The sequence below is a fragment of the Talpa europaea genome, assembly GCF_964194135.1.
Source record: "Talpa europaea genome assembly, chromosome: 8".
In the NCBI taxonomy this organism is placed as follows: domain Eukaryota; kingdom Metazoa; phylum Chordata; class Mammalia; order Eulipotyphla; family Talpidae; genus Talpa; species Talpa europaea.
The window spans coordinates 117,524,748-117,543,241 of NC_140075.1; the positions used below are offsets into that span (position 1 = coordinate 117,524,748).

Below are 18,494 nucleotides of genomic sequence, written 5' to 3' on the forward strand. Positions count from 1 at the left end.
TATGTTGAAATATTTATGGGAAAATTGATTACTGTGGAAATCACCATTGTGAGCAGAACTTGAGCAAGATAGAATTTATGGAATGACTTTACCAGACTTAGTAAGCCCAGTTTTCTTTATAGACTTTTTTTCTTTAATATTACTTTGATTTCTTCTTTAGAACTATAAACATTATAATTTAACTATAATTTAACTATTTAAACTGTAAACATTAAAATAGTGAAATGTTAATCTTGTAGAAAATAGAGAAATAAATGTTGTGATTAACCTGAGGAGGAATGGGAAATAACTGCCCACAATTTGAAACAGAGGAAGACAAAGCCGTGCTTCAGATACACTCATGGCGAGGCAGAGTGTAGTACCGAAACCTCCTTCCAGTCTGCATCTCTGAGACTGTTGGTCTCTTTTGAGATAGCAACTGGTGAGCTGAAGATAAAACCAAATATTTGTGTTCGTGAAGTCATCAAGAACCTAATTGAGTTTATGAAATGAGACATGAGATCGTTCAGTAAAAGGAGCCAGTACTCTATTGAGGTTGGAGATGACGCGTATTGGAAGTACCAGCTTGCACATTTCTACTTGGTCAACGTTGTTGCTCAGTTGCCAGTGACATGAAAAGTAATTTTTTAAAAAATATTTTAAGTCATATTGGGCTGTTAATATATTCTCTACTAGAGAATCTTTTTTTTTTTTTTTAAAGATTTATTTATTTATTTATACAAGCACTGGGTACAGTCAGAAGTGTGGGAGGGTGAGAGAGTTCACCAGAGCCAGAGCAGGGAGCAGAGCAGGCAGAAGGACCGAAGTACACTGCTGAGGGGAGCAGCGGGCGGCAGGAGAGGTCTGCGCGCCATGCGGGACCCTCCTCCGGTGGCCGGGGAGCAGCCGGGGATCGAACCGGCGCTGCAAGGCTGCGGGCAGCTTTGCAACCCCGCGCTCAACCGCTGCGCCACCAGGGAGGCCCTCTACTAGAGAATCGTAAGGCTAGAAATAACTTGTGTGATCAAAGTTTAACAAATAATTAACCAGTTTTTAAAAGTTAATTTATTGAGGTGTGATTTGCACTTAATAAAATCCATATATTTTTTAAAGTTTTATTTTCTTTTAAGATTTATTTATTCAAGAACCAGGGTACAGGCCAGATGCACGGGAGGGTGAGAGGATTCACCAGAGACATAGTGGGGAACAGGACAGGCAGACTGACAAAATACACTGCTAAGGGGAGCAGCGAGCGAGACAGGAGAGGTCTGCTTGCCATGTGGGACCCTCGCCAGCCGACCGGGATCAAACCCGTGCTGCAGAGGCTGTGGACAGCTTCACAGAGCAGTGCTCAACCGCCTGAGCCACCAGGGGAGGCCCAAAATCCATATTTTTAAATACAGTTTGAACTTGACAAATATATACACTTGAGTATCTACTACATCAGTTGAAAGACAGAACATTTCTTTATCTGCAAAGTACTCTATCCCCTGTCATCACCACTCCAAAGTAGACACTGACCTCATTTCCATCCCACAGATTATGGATGTTCTGCAGCTTCATATAAATGAATTGTATCTGGTTTCCTGTGCTCATCAGTAGGGCCACGAAGTTCATCCAGGTTGTCATATGCATCTGCAATCTGTTCATTTTTATTCCTGAGGAGTGTTCCATTATATGGATATACCAAAATTTGTTTATCCATTTATTGATTTCCATTAGGGTTGTTTTCTTGTTTTTGGCTCTTGTGAATAGAGCTGTTAAGAAGTTTGTGTATGAAACTTTTTATGGACATATGGGCATTTTTCTAGGGTATGTGTGCATACACACACACACACACAGGGTTGATACACTTGTAACTATTATAAGAAGGTGCCAAGCAGCTCTCCAGTGGTGGTGCTGTTGTATGTGTCATTATTTTAAAGGATAACAGAAGAGAACTCATCTGCTTCACACCCTGACCAAACTTGGTGTCTTGTTTTAGCTGTTTTACTTGATGCTCATCGTGATTTTACTTTGGATTTCTCTGATGACAAATAATACTAGCACCTTTTCATGTGCATGTTTGCCATTTCTGTATCATCATTTATGAAATGTTGTGTCTTGCTAGCTTTAAAATTGTTTTTTTTGATAAGTAAGGAGCACAACATAATAGCATAAATGCTGAAATCAAGAATTCTGAGAATGTTTTGAAAAACTGATGATTAATATCCTTTTGTTGTCTTGTGTTTATGAAGCAAAAATGGATAAAAACCACTGTCTCTTTAGTCTTCCATTATTTTAAAGAGCATATTTATCTGGAATTGTCTTTTTTTTTGAAGGCAGTCATAGAATCAAAACATTTACAGGCGGGCCTCCCCTGGTGGCGCAGTGGTTCAGCGCTGGGTTGCAAAGCTGCCTGCAGCCTTTGCAGCGCCGGTTCGATCCCCGGCCACCGGCGAGGGTCCCACATGGCGCGCAGACCTCTTCTGCCGCCCTCTACTCCCCTCAGCAGTGTACTTCAGTCCTTCTGCCTGTTCTGTTCCCCGCTCTGGCTCTGGTGAATTCTCTCACCCTCCCGTGCTTCTGACTGTACCCAGTGTTTGTATGAATAAACAAATAAATCTTTAAGGAAAAAAAAAAAAAAACACAGGCATTTAAATATCACCACCTTGTGGCCAGAGGATAAAATTTTTATATTAATAGTTTATATGTATAGTAATATATAATAAATATGTGTAGTATAAATTATACAAAATATATGTATGAAGCTTAATAACACTAAGAGCAATTCACAAACCCACTGCCCTACTGCAAAACCAGGATGTTTCCATTACTGTTGAAAGCACCTGCTTGCTCTTTAGTCCACTTGTCAGCCTCCTATAAGCCAGTTACCTAGAAAAATATTTTTCTAACTTGCATCATTTATACTTCTGATAAATTTCATCAGTAGTAGATAAATTCCTTTGGAATTTTCTGTTAAACTTTTGGTGTGCTAACAAATATTGGTAGCCCTCATTCATTTTTACATTGCATTTGCTATAATATTAGTTTAATTTAGAACTTCTTTAAGTGAAAGGAAAGGATGTGAAAGAGTAGGACAGACATTTAGTTTTGATATTTTCTAAAATGAATTTGTCAGTTTCAGTGAGGTAGACAACATTGCTATACCTGGCAAATGTGGCTTGGGTGTAGTATAACATCAATCCAGGCATTTCTTTTTTTTTTTTTTAAAGATTTTTTTTATTTATACAAGAACCAGGGTACAGGCCAGATGCACGGGAAGGTGAGAGGATTCAGAGAGACAGAGCAGGGAACAGAACAGGAAGACTGACGATACACTGCTGAGGGGAGCAGCGGGCGAGACAGGAGAGGTCTGCCGCACCATGTGGGATTCTCGCTGGCCGGCTGGGATGGAACCCTCGCTGCAGAGGCTGCGGACAGCTTCACAGTGCTGTGCTCAACCGCCTGCGCCACCAGGGAGGCCCCAGACATTTCTTTTGTAATTAAATAATTTCTGAATAGACGACACGAAATGGGCAACCTTATTTATTTTTAATTTTTATTTTGAATATCATGTTCAGTAAAAAATGTATCAAGACAATAGCATAATGGTGAAAGCAGAAATAAGACATTAAGAACTTTTATGGCATGTGGTGAGTAGCCAGTAGCTGTCTCCTCTGATTGTCGTTAGTGACATCACCACTGCCAGCTCGGGATGAGGACAAAGGGAGAATCGGAATGCGGGTGCCAGGAAAAGAACGGAGAATGCTGGACTGCTAAGAAAATGATGATGTGCTTTGACTCAAAATCTTCCCAGCTTGTAATTTTTATCTTTTGTGGGTCTTAATTTTCACATCTATAAATCAATTTTTTTATAGAGTTGTGAGAATTAACAGTGTGTGTATTATAGTGTGAAATAGAGAAATTAGGAAAGGACTCATTGAAATACAGCTGTATGTGAATAATGCGTAAAATGTGAGTTAACTTATTTCATAGCTTTAGAAATAGATGTACCTTTTTCCCTTTGAGTTCTGATCACATCTCTTAATTTTAGGATGCTTTGTTCTTCCTGAAAGATTTCTTCACAAGTCTTTCTACAGAAGTAGAGATTCTAATGGCTCCAGATCCAGAAGGTATTAAATATGGTAATATTGAAAATATTGAAAAAGTCTGTAACAAGTACTTAGGTTGATTTTGATTGTTATGAGACTGTCTTTATTTTCATTTCTATAGTAATGTCTTCTGTGTTTATTTTTGTTAAATTACACAGAAGTTTCTGTAAAAATACTAATTTGAAAGGTGAAAGACAATTTTCCCTGTAGAATTATATTTATTAAATGAAATTAGCAAAACAAGTTAAATGTGGATTGATTTAGTGGTTGCTCTAAAGAAATACACCTCAGTTTTCTAATGTGCATGTTCTATTTTCAGTTAAAAAGTCCCCTGGAGCTGATGTCACCTGCAGTTTGCCAAGGCATTTAAGTACTTCCAAGGAGCCAAATCTAGTTCTTTCCTATCCCGGGCCAAAACAGCCTCCCCAAGACCAGAGTGCCAGTTCAGTGGAAATGACAAATGGGGAGGAAGAAAAGGACTTCTCAATGGAAGAAGCATCATTTAGTGATCAACCTGTGTTTTTTAGGTAAATTCTTTAATTTTGGTAATAAATTATCTTAAGAGTTTTAAAGATTGTTTTTTGATATTTTGTATAATTAAAAGGCTACATCAGCTTTTCTTTGCACTGCCAAATACTCACTTGGTGTTATTTTATGTGGTTCCCACCTAATCTGTACCCTTATTTGCACCAAGTAGTGCTGGTTCAGGAGTCACCACTCTGCTGATTCCACGGCAGGGGCTTCCTTTGCCTTCTAACTTCTTCCTTTTTCCTCCTCTTGTCTCTCTCTTCCCAGGCACTGTTAAGGCCTATTTTGTACTTGAAACATGCTGCTCTTTTTCCTCTTTTCTTTCACATACCTCAGCTTCGCCATTTCTGCTTTTTCCCTTATGGAAATTTTTTGTCCTGTTTTCTGTTTGCCTTTCCCCATCACTGTTGAGCCTTTCCTGACCCTTTGCTCCCTAGCTGGGCGGCACCCAGGTCTCCTGTGCTGCCACCATGTGCTGTGGCCACGCCCTGCCACTCGGCTAAATGGTCGCACATTGCGCTGATCCCTTCTCCCCAGCCCCAGGCAGTCTCCCTGCTTTTCTTCCCCAGCCCTTGAAGGTAGCGCAGGAGTGTTGACTCTTCCCCGGGGACATCAGCATTCCCCAGTTTCCGCCTTTCTTCTAAATAGTGGGAAAGTAAAGGTTAGACTTCTGGCATGGCCCAAAGTAGGCAGAAAAGTGTTATGGTTTGATGTCTTGTGGACTGATGAAGCAGATAGAAAATACGCAAAGTAGTAAAGAAAAAAAATGATAGCATATGAGAATTGGAAAGGTGCTGGATGAGGATCTCTGGTGACTGACCCTTCATGGTTTTCCCACAGTGACCTTAAAAAATATATTTTTCTGTCTAAAATTGTAAATGATAGTAATTTGGAATATTCATTTTAAATTTATCACATGTAATTTGCCAATTTGGTTTCTGCAAGCACTGGATAACCAGCATAAGACATACTGACTTGTTGCATTTCTGGCCTGAAAGCAAAGACATTTGACACTTTTAGTCATCTTAGGTACATGTTCATTTCAATTAGGTTATTTAAAATACTGAAAATAGCTTATAGATTTCCATTTCTATTCTTGAAAGCTCCTAGGGGTTCCAGAACCCTGGAAAATTAATTTGAAATATAGATCACATTACTCACTTTACAGAGGGGAAAATTCTGCCCAGAGAGGTGAGTTAGTAGCTGAGCAAGGACTCAAACTTGGTCTTCTTAATCCCCAATTCAGTGTATTTCCCCAAAATGATGGCGTAATAGTCTTCCCCTTTACCCCCAAACATCTGTTCTTTCTACAGTTGTTTACTGAGCACTTTATGTATGCACAATGAACAAAGTAGAGAAAAAAATCCCTCCTTAATTGGGCTCACGTGATTTGTACTGTTATGTGCCATGGGAAAACAGGGTGAGAAAGGAGGAGACAGGTGTTGGTGGTGTTGCCCAGAAAACCAGTGACATGAGTTATGGAGATGAAGGTGGAGCTAGGGCCCCAGGCTTCCTGTAGCCGGTTGCAGCGGCAGGATGGCACAGTGCAGGTTTTCTATGACCCAAGCGTCCTGGAGCCCTCTGTGGCTTTTTCAGGCTTTGACATTTTACCAGGTACTCAGCAGGCAGGGTGCCAGGAGGCTGGCAAGCCTCCAGCCCACGGTGAATCTTCACTCTATCTGGGCTCTCCGGCCTTCTCTCGTGGCCTCTGCTGGTCTGCTCTCTTCTCTCGTTCTCTGGTCTCTATTTCACTCTGCTGGTGTCCCCATGATGCTGCCCTTATAAACCCAGTCTAGACCAGGTGTATCCCACCTACATATGCCCACACCCTACTCCAGGTGTCCACCATCCGGCAGGCATTAAATCTAATGGTGGGAGGGCGGAAAAGCCTGATACATAACTTACCCTACACCGGTAGGGTAATGTTAATACAGCATTTCTATTTCATTGTAGGTTAAAATGGATTTTTGTGAGGTGTCTTACGATCCTGTATCCTAAGATACAGCCATTGACATTATGTGTCTCAAATTTGAATCCAAGTTTACACTCCAGCTTTTGGAAACCATTGTCTTTTGCTTGGTGTTCCATCAGTATATAATTTCATTTCCCACAGAATTCCACTACCATTTTAATAACCTACTTACAAGCATTAATTTTAAGAAAACTGACCAAAATTCAGCAATGTGGGTGGCATGTGAAGTATGCTGACAAGGAAATGGCGACTTGGAGAATTGTAGCTCCTTGCTCACCACCGCAGCCCATGTTCCTGAGACACTGGGTTCACGTCCCGGTTTTCTGACTCTTTCCTCATGAGTGAAAACAAATATATCTCTCCTTTATCACTTTTTGGTGATATGATTATATTCATCCTTAATTTTTAATCTTGAAGTTTGCTTTTATTAATTTGCTTTCTGTGTGAATTGGGAATATCTGGCAGAATAAATTTTTCTAAGATAAACGTGTAGGAACAGTTTTTTGTGAGAAAATTTAAATATAGTAAAATAAATGCAATTTATACGATGATTGACATTGGTTTAGTTGTTCTGTTACTTTAAGAAAAAGGTAGAGCTAATGATGCTCTCTTTTATTTAGACCTCAAGATATTCCTTTTTTTATTTTCTAGTTGAACAATTAATATCAAATTCGAACATTTAGTAATGTAAATAACTCTCCTTTCTTTATCTTTAGAGAATTTAGATTCACCTCAGAAGTTCCTATTCGACTTGATTATCATGGCAAACACGTATCAATGGATCAGGTTTGGAACTTTGAACAAATTGCTATACACAGTTACCTCATTTGTTTTTCTAATGGACTCAATTTTTAAAAACTTTGCTCTGTCGTAGTTTATTGTCATAGTTTATATATATGTTTGAAGTGATGTGCAAGATTTTTTAATTTTTTAAAGTAAATTATCATTTCTGAAGAACCCATGAATAAATTTTTATCTAAATTGTGTAAAATACGTATTTTTTGCTGATAAATACTTAGTGTTTTAGCTTCATTAGTGACTAGTGCTTGACTTATCAGATAACAACTATTTTAAATGTTAAGTCTCTCAATTTGCAGATTAACCTGGCCTTTGTTAACTTTAAAGGGGACGTTAGCTGGGATTTTGATTGGTCTGGCCCAGTTGAACTGCTCGGAACTGAAACTGAAGAGACTCTTCTACCGGCATGGGTGAGTCGGTTATCCGAGGGCCTTGGGACAAAGTCACTAAAGTCAGTTCACCACAGATTATAAAGCGAGTTCTCAGCACACATACTTGATTGGTTTTACCAGACTGCAGAGGGCTCCTTTTTAGAGGATCTTTATTGATTATGGGTAATTTTTATTCTGTGAGAGTAGAAGTAGCTTGTATAGCAGTGTTTCTCAAAAACGTCTAGTTATAGTTTTTAATTTTCCAGAGTGTAGAGGCCAGGAACTGGCCACAGTGCAGGTTTTCTGATCCAATGCAGACCGGGTAAAGGAGGAGTCAGAGTCCTCAGTGGCTTTTTTTGCAGGTCTTTTATTGGGGTTCACCAGGCATATGGCAGGCAGGGGTGCTGGCTGGGGGGCTGGGAGGCTGGCAGGCCTCCCAGCCCCCCGCAAGTCTTCACTCTATCTGGATTCTCTGGCATTCGTTCTGCTGCTTCTCGGCTTCTGCTTCGGCTTCTCCTGCTGCTGCTGGCGTCCCCGTCACGCCGCCCTTAAAAGCACAGTCTTAGCTCAGCTGAATCCCATCTACCTATGCCCACACCCTATTCCAGGTGCCCGCCATCAGGCATGCATTCAGGACAAGGATCCATCATCTATCCTGATGGCGGAAGGGCAGAAAAGCCTGACATTTTCTTTACCCTACACAGAGTTATAAATTACCTTTTTTAGTGAAAAGATTGGTAGTTCACAAGGTAAAGCTTTTTAATAGCTAAGACCCATATGGCAATTTATAGATACTGAGTTAACCCTATGCCAGAGCTTCAGATATTTGAGAAATTAGAACAGAGGAAAAAGCAGTTGTACACATATGATCTGAGCCTTATAGAAATTACTAACCTGGGCCTCCCCTGGTGGCACAGCAGTTGAGTGCTGGGCTGCGAGGCTACCCACAGCCTCTGCAGCGCCGGTTCGTTCCCCAGCCGCCGGCAAGGGTCCCACACACACACACACACACAAAAAAAAAAACCAACAGCCTTACAGTTAAATTATATGTATACACATTACCATATATGTATACATAGATGTACATTACTGTATATGTATACATGTACAATTCAGATTGAACATCTATATTTTTTCCTTGCAATTTGTGAATTATGTTGTATGTAAAAAAGAAGAAACACTAAACTTAAGCCTATACATTAATTTCTCCTTTCTATACACTAACAATCATTTGCTCTAGTTTGCTAGGTGTTGACAAACTATTCTCATATGCCATCACTGAATGGCTTACTGACATTAAGAAGAACCAGCTACCAGGAATCCTGGGAGGTGTTGGGCCTATGCATTCACTAGTCCAATTAGGTGAGTTTTCTTTTACTCAAAAAATAATTGTCTGTTTTTTGAGTTGCAGAGTCAACGTGAGGAATGACTTTTTAGAAAACATACATGAGCAGACATTGCCTCCAGTTTTAGGGGCTAAAATCCCCAGAGTTAGAATGATAGCAGAGATCAGTGCTCCAGCGCCCCCACTGATTTCTGTGTGTTGACTGTTCCAGTGCAAGGCCTGAAGGACCTGGTCTGGTTACCGATAGAGCAATACCGGAAGGATGGCCGCATTGTCCGAGGGTTTCAGAGAGGAGCTGCTTCCTTTGGCACCTCAACAGCAATGGCGGCTCTCGAACTCACAAACAGGATGGTTCAAACCATACAGGTACCACTCTGTGGCCTGCCTTAATCTCTGCAAAGAGGAGGAGCATAACAATATAAGGAAAATACACAAAATGTTGAGAATTCTTTTATGTGTATATCTAGTGTTAAATAAGCAGTAGAATAAAGCAGTGAGAATACTGTGAAGTTTACCTTTTTCAAGTTAGTTATAACCGTTAAGATAGCTGAGGATTTATTTTACGTTGGTGTGAAAAGATGCTAGCTAGCTGCTGCCTGCGTTACCGAATCAAACATAGTCACATTCAGGTGTGTCACATGAAGTACTAAGTACCAGTTGACATTCCAGTTGTTCACAGACTGCATTCTTTATTAACCTGGTAACTTGGAAAGTGTTCTCAGAGGACAGAGGGGGGACTAAAATAAATGAACTCAGCCCAGATATTAGTTTTTAATGTACACTTTAATATTCTTGCTATAAGGTAATGCTTGTAAAAAATGCAAGCACTGCAGAAGCACCTGATTGGGGTGTGTGAATCCCTTTGTCCTTCCTCACTCCCTGGGCATGACTCTCCAGACATTGTCTAATTAGCTCTGCTTTCTGATTTAAAATAATCCAGGCAGCAGCAGAGACTGCTTATGATATGGTGTCTCCTGGCACCCTTGCTATCGAGCCCAAGAAGACCAAAAGGTTTCCTCACCACCGATTAGCGCACCAGCCAGTAGACCTGAGGGAAGGCGTAGCCAAGGCCTACAGTGTCGTGAAAGAGGTGAGTGAGGACCGGTGGGGACAGGCTAGAACCTGTCACATTTTTCCTGGTATTCACCTGAAGAGCAGTCACTGGTTGGAATTTGTTTAAAAGAAAGCCCTAGGAGTGGATTTGGAACTCGTAGCACGTGCACGTGTCTGCATGGGGAAGAGAAGAGGGCCAGGTTGTGGCTGATAGACTCGGATGCTTGCGAGGAACAATGGAAACAAACACCCGTGTGCCCACCAACTAGATTTCACATCTATTCACACTTCGCTGTATTGACATCAGATTTGTTTAAGAAATATAATTTTTCAGGTGAATTGCTCACCCTGATCTCATTCCCATACTTTCACGATCCTAAAAATGGCACATATTTTTTTCTGTACGTTTCTATGTGAACATGTACTCATAAACAAGATAAACTACTGTTTGTGTTCTAGAGTTAACATAAATGGTATCACATCATCTTGCACCTTTTTTCTTTTAAGATGTATCCCTGTGGACTACATATAGCTCTAGCTTGAACTAATTTTATAGGAGTTCATTGTGTGAACAGACATACTTTATTTTCCTGTGGGTGGACATTGTTTCTGTTTTTCCCCGAAACACTGTTTGCAGAAATATTTATCTAAATGTACCTTTGTTGATCTATGCAGACATTCTAGGGGTGGAGTTGGCTCTTTGTAACGACTGAATCTGGACACGGATCAAGCGTGGCCCAGTCGCAATGGGGGTGCGCACGTGAGCATGCTCCTTCACGGGAGTGGTCAGGAGCATTCTCTGTCTTAATCTTCTTTGACTTTTTTTCTTTTTAATATGACACAAAAGAGCTTCAGGTCATTTTGCTTATGATTCGTGTGTTAGGATTTCCCATCATACTCTGTTGGCAGGCAGAAGGGCTGAGGCAACCTTCTCTCCCTTTTACGAAAGCGGCATCTGTGGGCCTACCACTGAGATGGGCCCGGATGTGACTGAGCAGATAAAGAAAGGCATGGCCATGGGCCCCTTTCTTAAAAATAGTGGCGACAGTAGAGAAAGAATTTCAGTGAGACCTGTTCTTACAGACGCCGGATGTTATCAGCAGCCGTGTTAGAAATGAGGTTGTACACTGACTCTGGCTGGAGCTCAAGCAGTGATGGTGGCCAGCCAGCCCATGGCCTTTGCAGCCTGCAAAACGCGTACCTCGTGTCATCCTTTCATTAGATGTAAATACTTCCATGCTTACTTTGCACCAGGTATATGTGGTCCTTACAGCAAGGTGGTGTTGCCAACTCACAGGTGAGAAACAGGCTCAGCAAAAGCCACCTCCCTGGCGTGTGGTCCGTGGGGCCAGGGGAGGTGTTTGGGTGTCCAGCTGGGAGGAGTGGAAGAAGGTGGGAACAGCAAGCGTGGTTCTAGTGGAATCTGACTTCTGTATTTAACAACTTTTTAAACAGAGCTTCCTAAGGGGTGATAACTATTTCACAGACATTAATAACACAAATATCCCGAGAAAACACCCCATGTGTTTCACCGGGAAGTGTGTCCTTTGGGTCAGGAGGGCGGCCTGCAGTCAGGTCTGCTGTGCCTGTTTTCATTGAGACTTGCTGGCTCAGGATGATGGTTACCATTTTAAGGATTGTAAAAGGAAGAATAGATCACAGATCTATTTACCATCTGGCCCTTTCCAGAGAAAGTTTGCTGGGCTGTTTTATATAATCCCATGTCCTGGTGACCAGGTAGCTGTGCTGAAGGTAGTGGTAGTTAGTTAGGGATGATTCAAGGGACACACAATACCTGCTGGGCTGTGCCAAGTTCTGTAGATGTATTGTGTTAGAATTGTTGATTCTAACAGTCACCATGGTATTTTAATTCCCTATTTAAAGGCCCTGTCCAAAGTCAACAGCTAATGGCAGCGCTGAGATTTGAATCTGAGATTTGAACCAGACTTGATGGTGTTAATCATCATAGGATAACAAACTATTACCTACTGGCCATCTGTGAGTTAGGGAGGGAGCTGGGGAAAGAAGATAATGTGGGCAGTATACAAATTGTGAGCATTTTCTTCACTGTGTTCACAGTTTCTCTTCGTGGCTATGTGGATGCTTTAAAAATAGCACTTAGATTTTTTTTATATTTCTTCTGGACTTTTTCTTTTTTAACCCCCTATGCCTTTATATATTTTGCTTGCTGTGCTGTGTCAAAATGACATTCTTGGTAACATATCAAAGTGTTGGCTAGATGCTAGGTTTGGATAAGGTGCCTCAGTTTCCCTGGAGAGCACAAGGGACCCTTTTCCTTCTCTGAAGACATTGGAACACAGCCTCATGTCCCCTCTAGGATTTCTGAGTTACCACCTAGTAGAGAGTCAAGAGTCCTGTGTGAAATGTGACCTTTGCATTAATAAACTTGGCTTCCAGTCTTAGCAGTTGCGATTCTCTTAATGTTGTACAGGCAGTTAGAACAATGAGACTATTACCCGACATGCTTTGCTTCTAATTATTAAACATGTTCCTGCTTTATGGTCTCAGAATTTTCTCTATTTAATTCAATAACTTGTTCTGTTTAGTCTGTTACCTTAATTGGATGTTCTGCAATTATCTTTCTAGGACATGATAAGTAACTTAAAATGAAATAATGATTTTCTGGAGCTTAGTAGAATTAGTTTTTCTTGTTATAGTCAAATCAAAGGCGCTATCACCATATTCCTTTAGTGATATTATTTATGCAGGAAGCTTTGTTTGCTAAGTTTGATTAATTACAATGATAGCTCTAGAAAAGCTACTCTTGGATCATTGAAGCTTTCTGTAAGTTTCTCTATGTGGAATCATATTTCGACTAAAATTTCTGCACATAAGTGTTGCAACAGATTACTAAATCTTAATTACCTCTTTTCTTTATAATTAGAATATTGTCATAAAAATACCCTGTTCTCTCAAAACCAGTTTTTTTGTTTAGTTACAGACATCATGCTGATGAGCTACTAAGTGTGTGTTACAGGCTAGTGGCGAGGGTTTTCTGACCGTGATGCCCCCGCCCGTTGCAGGGAATCACGGACACGGCGCAGACCATCTACGAGACGGCGGCGCGCGAGCACGAGAGCAGGGGCGTCACGGGCGCCGTGGGCGAGGTCTTGCGCCAGATCCCCCCTGCGGTGGTGAGGCCTCTGATCGTTGCCACGGAGGCAACATCAAACGTGTTGGGAGGTATGAGAAACCAAATTCGCCCGGACGTCCGGCAGGACGAGTCGCAGAAGTGGCGCCACGGGGAAGACTGAGCGGCGGTCGGGCGTCTCCAGAAGATGGCCGGGCCGCGAGCGCCCCGGGACCCCGCCGTTAGTTTTACTGTGCCCATCTCAGGAACAACAGCGTTTCTTAGTTCAGTGATGTCATATCAGAACAACATGCAGCCAAACATTCTTGACGTTTAGGCTAGTCTGACGCTTGCCTGTGGAAATGTTTGGTGTCAAAAGTCCTTAAAGCATTTGCTGCCAAGTTAGGGGCGCTTGCTTTCTTTCAGCGGCCGTGCTGCTCCTTGTCCCGGTGAGACGCCGTGCAGGCCTCCGCGCTCAGCAGCCAGGGCTCAGGAACACTGGAGCTTGTGAAAGCACTGTGGCTCTGAGGAGCCGGTTTTTCTCAAGGTCTAAAAAGAATCACAGCTTCGAAAGTTTCATTGGCTGAGCGACAGAAGGCGCAGGAAAGCACAGCGAGTGGGATGCCCAGTTTGGACTTCAGTCTGTGGGGTAGTGTTGGTGCGCTGAGAGCTACGGTGTCCCGCGCTGGCCCGCCCCTGGGGGTGGGGAAGGCGATGCCCAGCCAGGCTCTGTCGTGTTGCACTTTATCCCGTATGTTTGTAGATTAATGCAAGTCACGTGCTGTTTATGTTATTTACAAAGTCACACAAAATATAAAAAGTAAGCCTGAAAGTTTCTGGCAATGGTAGCTCAAATGTAATAGCTTCCATTTACTTTAAGTGTAAATGAAAATGTGCATTCTGTAACGACCTGGGGCCCACCTAATTGTTTCTATGTTCAAATTTGAGCAGGTGTAGTGCACACTTGTTAGGGTCGTGTGGAAAGGGAGACTTTTTATGGAGACGTGTGGAAGTGGTTTCTACTCTTTTAAAATTAACCAAAAATCCTCCAGGTATGCCCTAGTCATTTATTTCAAAGTACCGTTTTTACTTGGTTAACAATGTACATTTTGATAACCTGTCAGGAATGAATAAAGTATTTTTATTTAAAGGTTATGTTGTTTATGCTTCCACAAATATTTTGCTTTCTTAGAGTGTGTACATAGATGCAATACTGTGATTTATCCCAGGATACTTGGGAGCACTTTCTCAGCCTTTGTCCAGTTAGTATCGAGTGAGTTGTTACCCAGGAGTAAGAGCTCCCGGTGCCCCGGGGCATGGTCACCGACCTCAGCTCAGTCTGGAGAAAGTACCCGCAGGGCTCGGCGCTCAGCCACTGCGTGAGGTTGCGGCTGCCACTCACTTCCTGAAGTTGGGCTGTATCAAGGAAGTGGATTTGGATTTCAGATCTTCCTTTCAGTTTGGGGTTTGGGAAATGATCGAGATTTAGAGATTTTGGTCTCTAAATTTTCTAAACAAAGCAATCAACGCAAACCAGCCTGCTTCTCAGGAACATTCCCACTGCCTGCTCATCAACCCCAGTATTCTCCGTTTTCCCTTACAATGAATGGGGTGTGCTGGGTATATTCTCTAATGGTGACTCAAGCTGAAAGAGTTTGAGCAAACCTAAAAATTTTAAGTTTGCTTAATGCTGAAATGTTTTCCATAAATATGTTTAGAAAAGTGTCTTTAAACTTTGATATTGCAGTGACACAGCTGAAAAAAAAAAGGTGTGGGGCAGGGTCCTCAGGTGCCGTCTGCAACTCAGCTAGTGGACAACTCGGCCCAGACATTTTATTTCTCTAAGCTGCTGTGTTCCTCTCTATAAAGAAGGTGTGTTTCATGGCAGAGCCCACCAGAGATTTGGGGTGTTTAGGGGGTGTACATATGTGAGTGTGTGTGCGTGCACGTGTGTGAATAATGGTACAGGATGTGACCCTGAGTGGCGTGCCCCAGGCCTGTGGCACTCAGACCCGTGGCTCTGGCTCTGGTCACCACACCCGCAGAGTGGAGCAGGCTACTTGGGATTTTGCATTTCTGAGCGGTTGGTGCCTGCCTGCAGGCTGGGCTATGTATGGGTGTGGTAGTGATGACTGGAGCAGCCTGCTTGTGCTTGCTCGTTGCTGGCCTCGGAGGCATTTCTCCCAGGAGCCAGGTCAGCAAGCTGGATCCAGATCTCTCCTGAGTTTGTGAACCCCCCCCACCCAGTGCTAGGAGCACGTGGGTCTGCGTGACCTCACCCTGTCAAGGCAGACAAGACCACGGTGATGATTTCTCTTAAGTGGGGCTTATTTGAATCCCCAGTTTCCCTTCCTGCCTGTCCCCAGATTGCTGTTATTTACAAGTGGAGCATTCACTCCACATTTGCCTTATAGGGTAGATAGAACACAATTTTTTCCCTTCATCATAGCAGTAAATGTAGGTTTTAATAGTTTGGATGCAATTTGGATTCCCATTTAAGCATAGATACTTAACATCAATATTTTTATAATGCAGAACTCACCTTAAGGGAAAAAAAATTCCCAAATAGCACTTTAGTTACCTCCCAAGCACCTAAAATGGCAAAAATACAAAATGCTAGTGTTTCCTGCCTGCTGTCATTTTAAAATGCTATTGAAATATTAACAGTATTTAACCGAATTACTTTCTTACCATTTCCATTTAAACTGTTCTGTACACTTGATAGCTTTGTTGAGTTTCAAAACAGTCCAGAGCAGCTACTGGTTGGACTGATTCTGGCCTCTCACCAGGGGGCACTAAATGGCTTCAAGACTAATGACTGTCTTAACAATTTACATTTTGCTTTTGTATTCAGCTGTGTGAGTTAAGAGAAATCATTTAACTTTGCCTCAGTTTTCTACACCCGCTTGCGTGTCATGCCCAGGAGCGTGGAGAGGGCGGCCGGGTGGGCCTGCTGTGGGGCAGTTGCATGCTGCACCCCTCACATCCTCTTGACCTACTTGGGTCAGTAGAGAGAATGTAAAGTGTTTTAAGTTCCTTGAAAGTAAGGAACTGTTCAAGCACAAGTGAGACTCTTGTATCTGCAAGTGCACCAACTAGACGTACCAACTGTTATGAAGCAGATTAAGTGTAAATTTGTGAGTCTGAAATTTAAAGGAGGCTCTCTGTAGAGTATATAGATAATGGAGGGGAAAAAAGACTTTCTTCATTACCAACAAATCTTTCTGTTTACTGGAAGTTACAGTCAGTCTTTTCATATATGAATAATTGAGTGCTTCAGTGCCAGTTTGTTTTTATCTCACTGCTTTGGGATCATCTAGTCACACTGCTCTTTTTAATAGACTTTATACGCACAGTTCAAGTCAGCCGGTTTTAATCAGAAATATTTTCATGGTAGCGTCTGCCAGTCAGAGAAGGGACACATGACCGGCCTCTTTGGGATAAGAGCTTTGGCTTTCAGCTGTTCATATTTTGCATTGTCAGCAACTTTTGAAACCATGTATTAGAGAGGCATTTTTGCCTCCCATGGCGACTATCGGCCCCTGGGCCCTGACACAGTGCCCCCTGAAGCCGCAGCATTAGGCCCTGCATTTCGGGAGCTGGGAATGCACCTGCCTGGCGCCCTGGCACCCCACGCTCTCGGGGTGGGAGGAGCAGTCCCTCCTTTGACAAGTAGGTTCGATTTGCAACCTCAATGTGCTTGGTGTAAGGTGGGTTCCAAGCTCCGAGTCAGTCTGTCTTGTCTCCTGTGTATGACTTGTTTGTCACGCGGGTGTGCGCGCTCCCCATGGCTTCCCCGAGGGCACTGGCTCGGCCCTCATGCTAATTCACCCCGACCCACCTCCGGACATAAGAAACCTGCCCGTGTGCACCACTGTCACTGCTGTCTCTGAATTTTTCTAAAGTACTTATGGATGTGAACACGTAATACTGACTCTGTACCTGTATTTTTGTGGCAATGTAACTTGTTACGTGTGACTTTAAAATATGAAATTAAGAATACTCTTGAAGAAAATTAAAATAGTTGCTCTTTGGAGTTTGCTTTAAACACTATTGTCTTTCGCCGAGAACTGTTCCCCAAACCTGTATCAAGGATTTTTGGGCTTGGGGCGGGGTGTCAGTTCCTGTTGTTAGAAAGTGATGTTCCTACAGTCTGGACAGTCCAATGGCAAGTCAAGTCTCATCTCTCTCTGCTGCCAGGTTGAGCCGACAGGCAGGTAGTCACGAGTTAGGGACCCTGCCCCTCAGTACACGCGGCAAATGCATCTTGTAGCTTTGGCCTTGGGGACTTAGAATACCGATAAACCCCTTCTGCGTGAATATTTTTCTTTCTTTTTTTTTAAAGATTTATTTATTCATGCAAGCACTGGGTACAGTCAGAAGCGTGGGAGGGTGAGAGAATTCACCAGAGCCAGAGCGGGGAACAGAACAGGCAGACCGACGAAATATGCTGCTGAGGGGAGCAGCAGGCGCGGCAGGAGAGGTCTGCGCGCCATGTGGGACCCTCGCCGGCGGCCGGGGATCGGACCCAGGCTGCAGAGGCTGCGGGCTGCTTCGCAGCCCAGTGCTCAACCACTGCACCACCAGGGGAGGCCCAATATTTTTATCTCTGATAGGAATGTTTAAATATTTATTTTTAAAGTCAATAAAAGAGATTTGACAGGTATCACTGGAAAGCCATCCACTTTGGACAACCAGGGAAAAGTCACATGTCGCACTTCACTCGTGGCTCTGTGGAAGGAGGAAGGGACCCTGTGTGTGCCCGATGTTGCATGTTCTCCCTGCGCCCCCACGGCCTCCCTGAGAGGCAGTTAGGAGAGCCCCCGGACAAGTCAAGGAACTTGTTCAGTTCATGGTTTACCCCCAAATTCCGTGCCTATTCTAGGACTTAGAAGGAACTTAAACAACTGTCTAAGCTAGTGGAAACTTTATTAATTAGGAAACTAGGAAAGGAAGAGTGTAGTTAGAGGCCCTGAGAGTGATTGCGGCTCCTCCCTCTGCACGCCTCTGGCTTCAGCCCCGTTAGCCCTTCAGTTCTGCCACATTCCTGCAAGCAGGATTTTATTTTCAATCCTGAAGCTCCGGTCCCACTCATACCTTTTAAGCCCGGACATGGGGTTAACTCAGGGCCTCCCCATCTCCATGCTTTTGACATCCAGTCTAGACAATATTTTGCTGCATTCTGGGCGTCACAGGGAGGTGAACAGCATCCTTGGCCTTACCCCCGGATGCAAGTGGCACCCTCTTCTCCAACTGTGAAACC

The 18,494-nt window shown here is 42.9% G+C and overlaps 1 protein-coding gene across 2 annotated transcripts in view; it reads left to right on the forward strand.

Moving 5' to 3' along the window:
- Positions 1-13,415, forward strand: part of ATG2B (autophagy related 2B) — a gene marked incomplete at both ends in the record, with an annotated part of 59,463 nt that extends 46,048 nt beyond the window's left edge. For both annotated transcript variants that reach the window (XM_084239791.1, XM_084239792.1), the window contains 8 exons: positions 4,016-4,094; positions 4,393-4,600; positions 7,290-7,359; positions 7,699-7,781; positions 8,983-9,104; positions 9,299-9,453; positions 10,028-10,177; positions 13,185-13,415. In XM_084239791.1, the coding sequence (XP_084095917.1) occupies positions 4,016-4,094; positions 4,393-4,600; positions 7,290-7,359; positions 7,699-7,781; positions 8,983-9,104; positions 9,299-9,453; positions 10,028-10,177; positions 13,185-13,415 (1,098 nt within the window). The remainder of the gene's footprint in view (positions 1-4,015; positions 4,095-4,392; positions 4,601-7,289; positions 7,360-7,698; positions 7,782-8,982; positions 9,105-9,298; positions 9,454-10,027; positions 10,178-13,184) is intronic.
- Between the last annotated feature and the right edge of the window lie 5,079 nt (positions 13,416-18,494).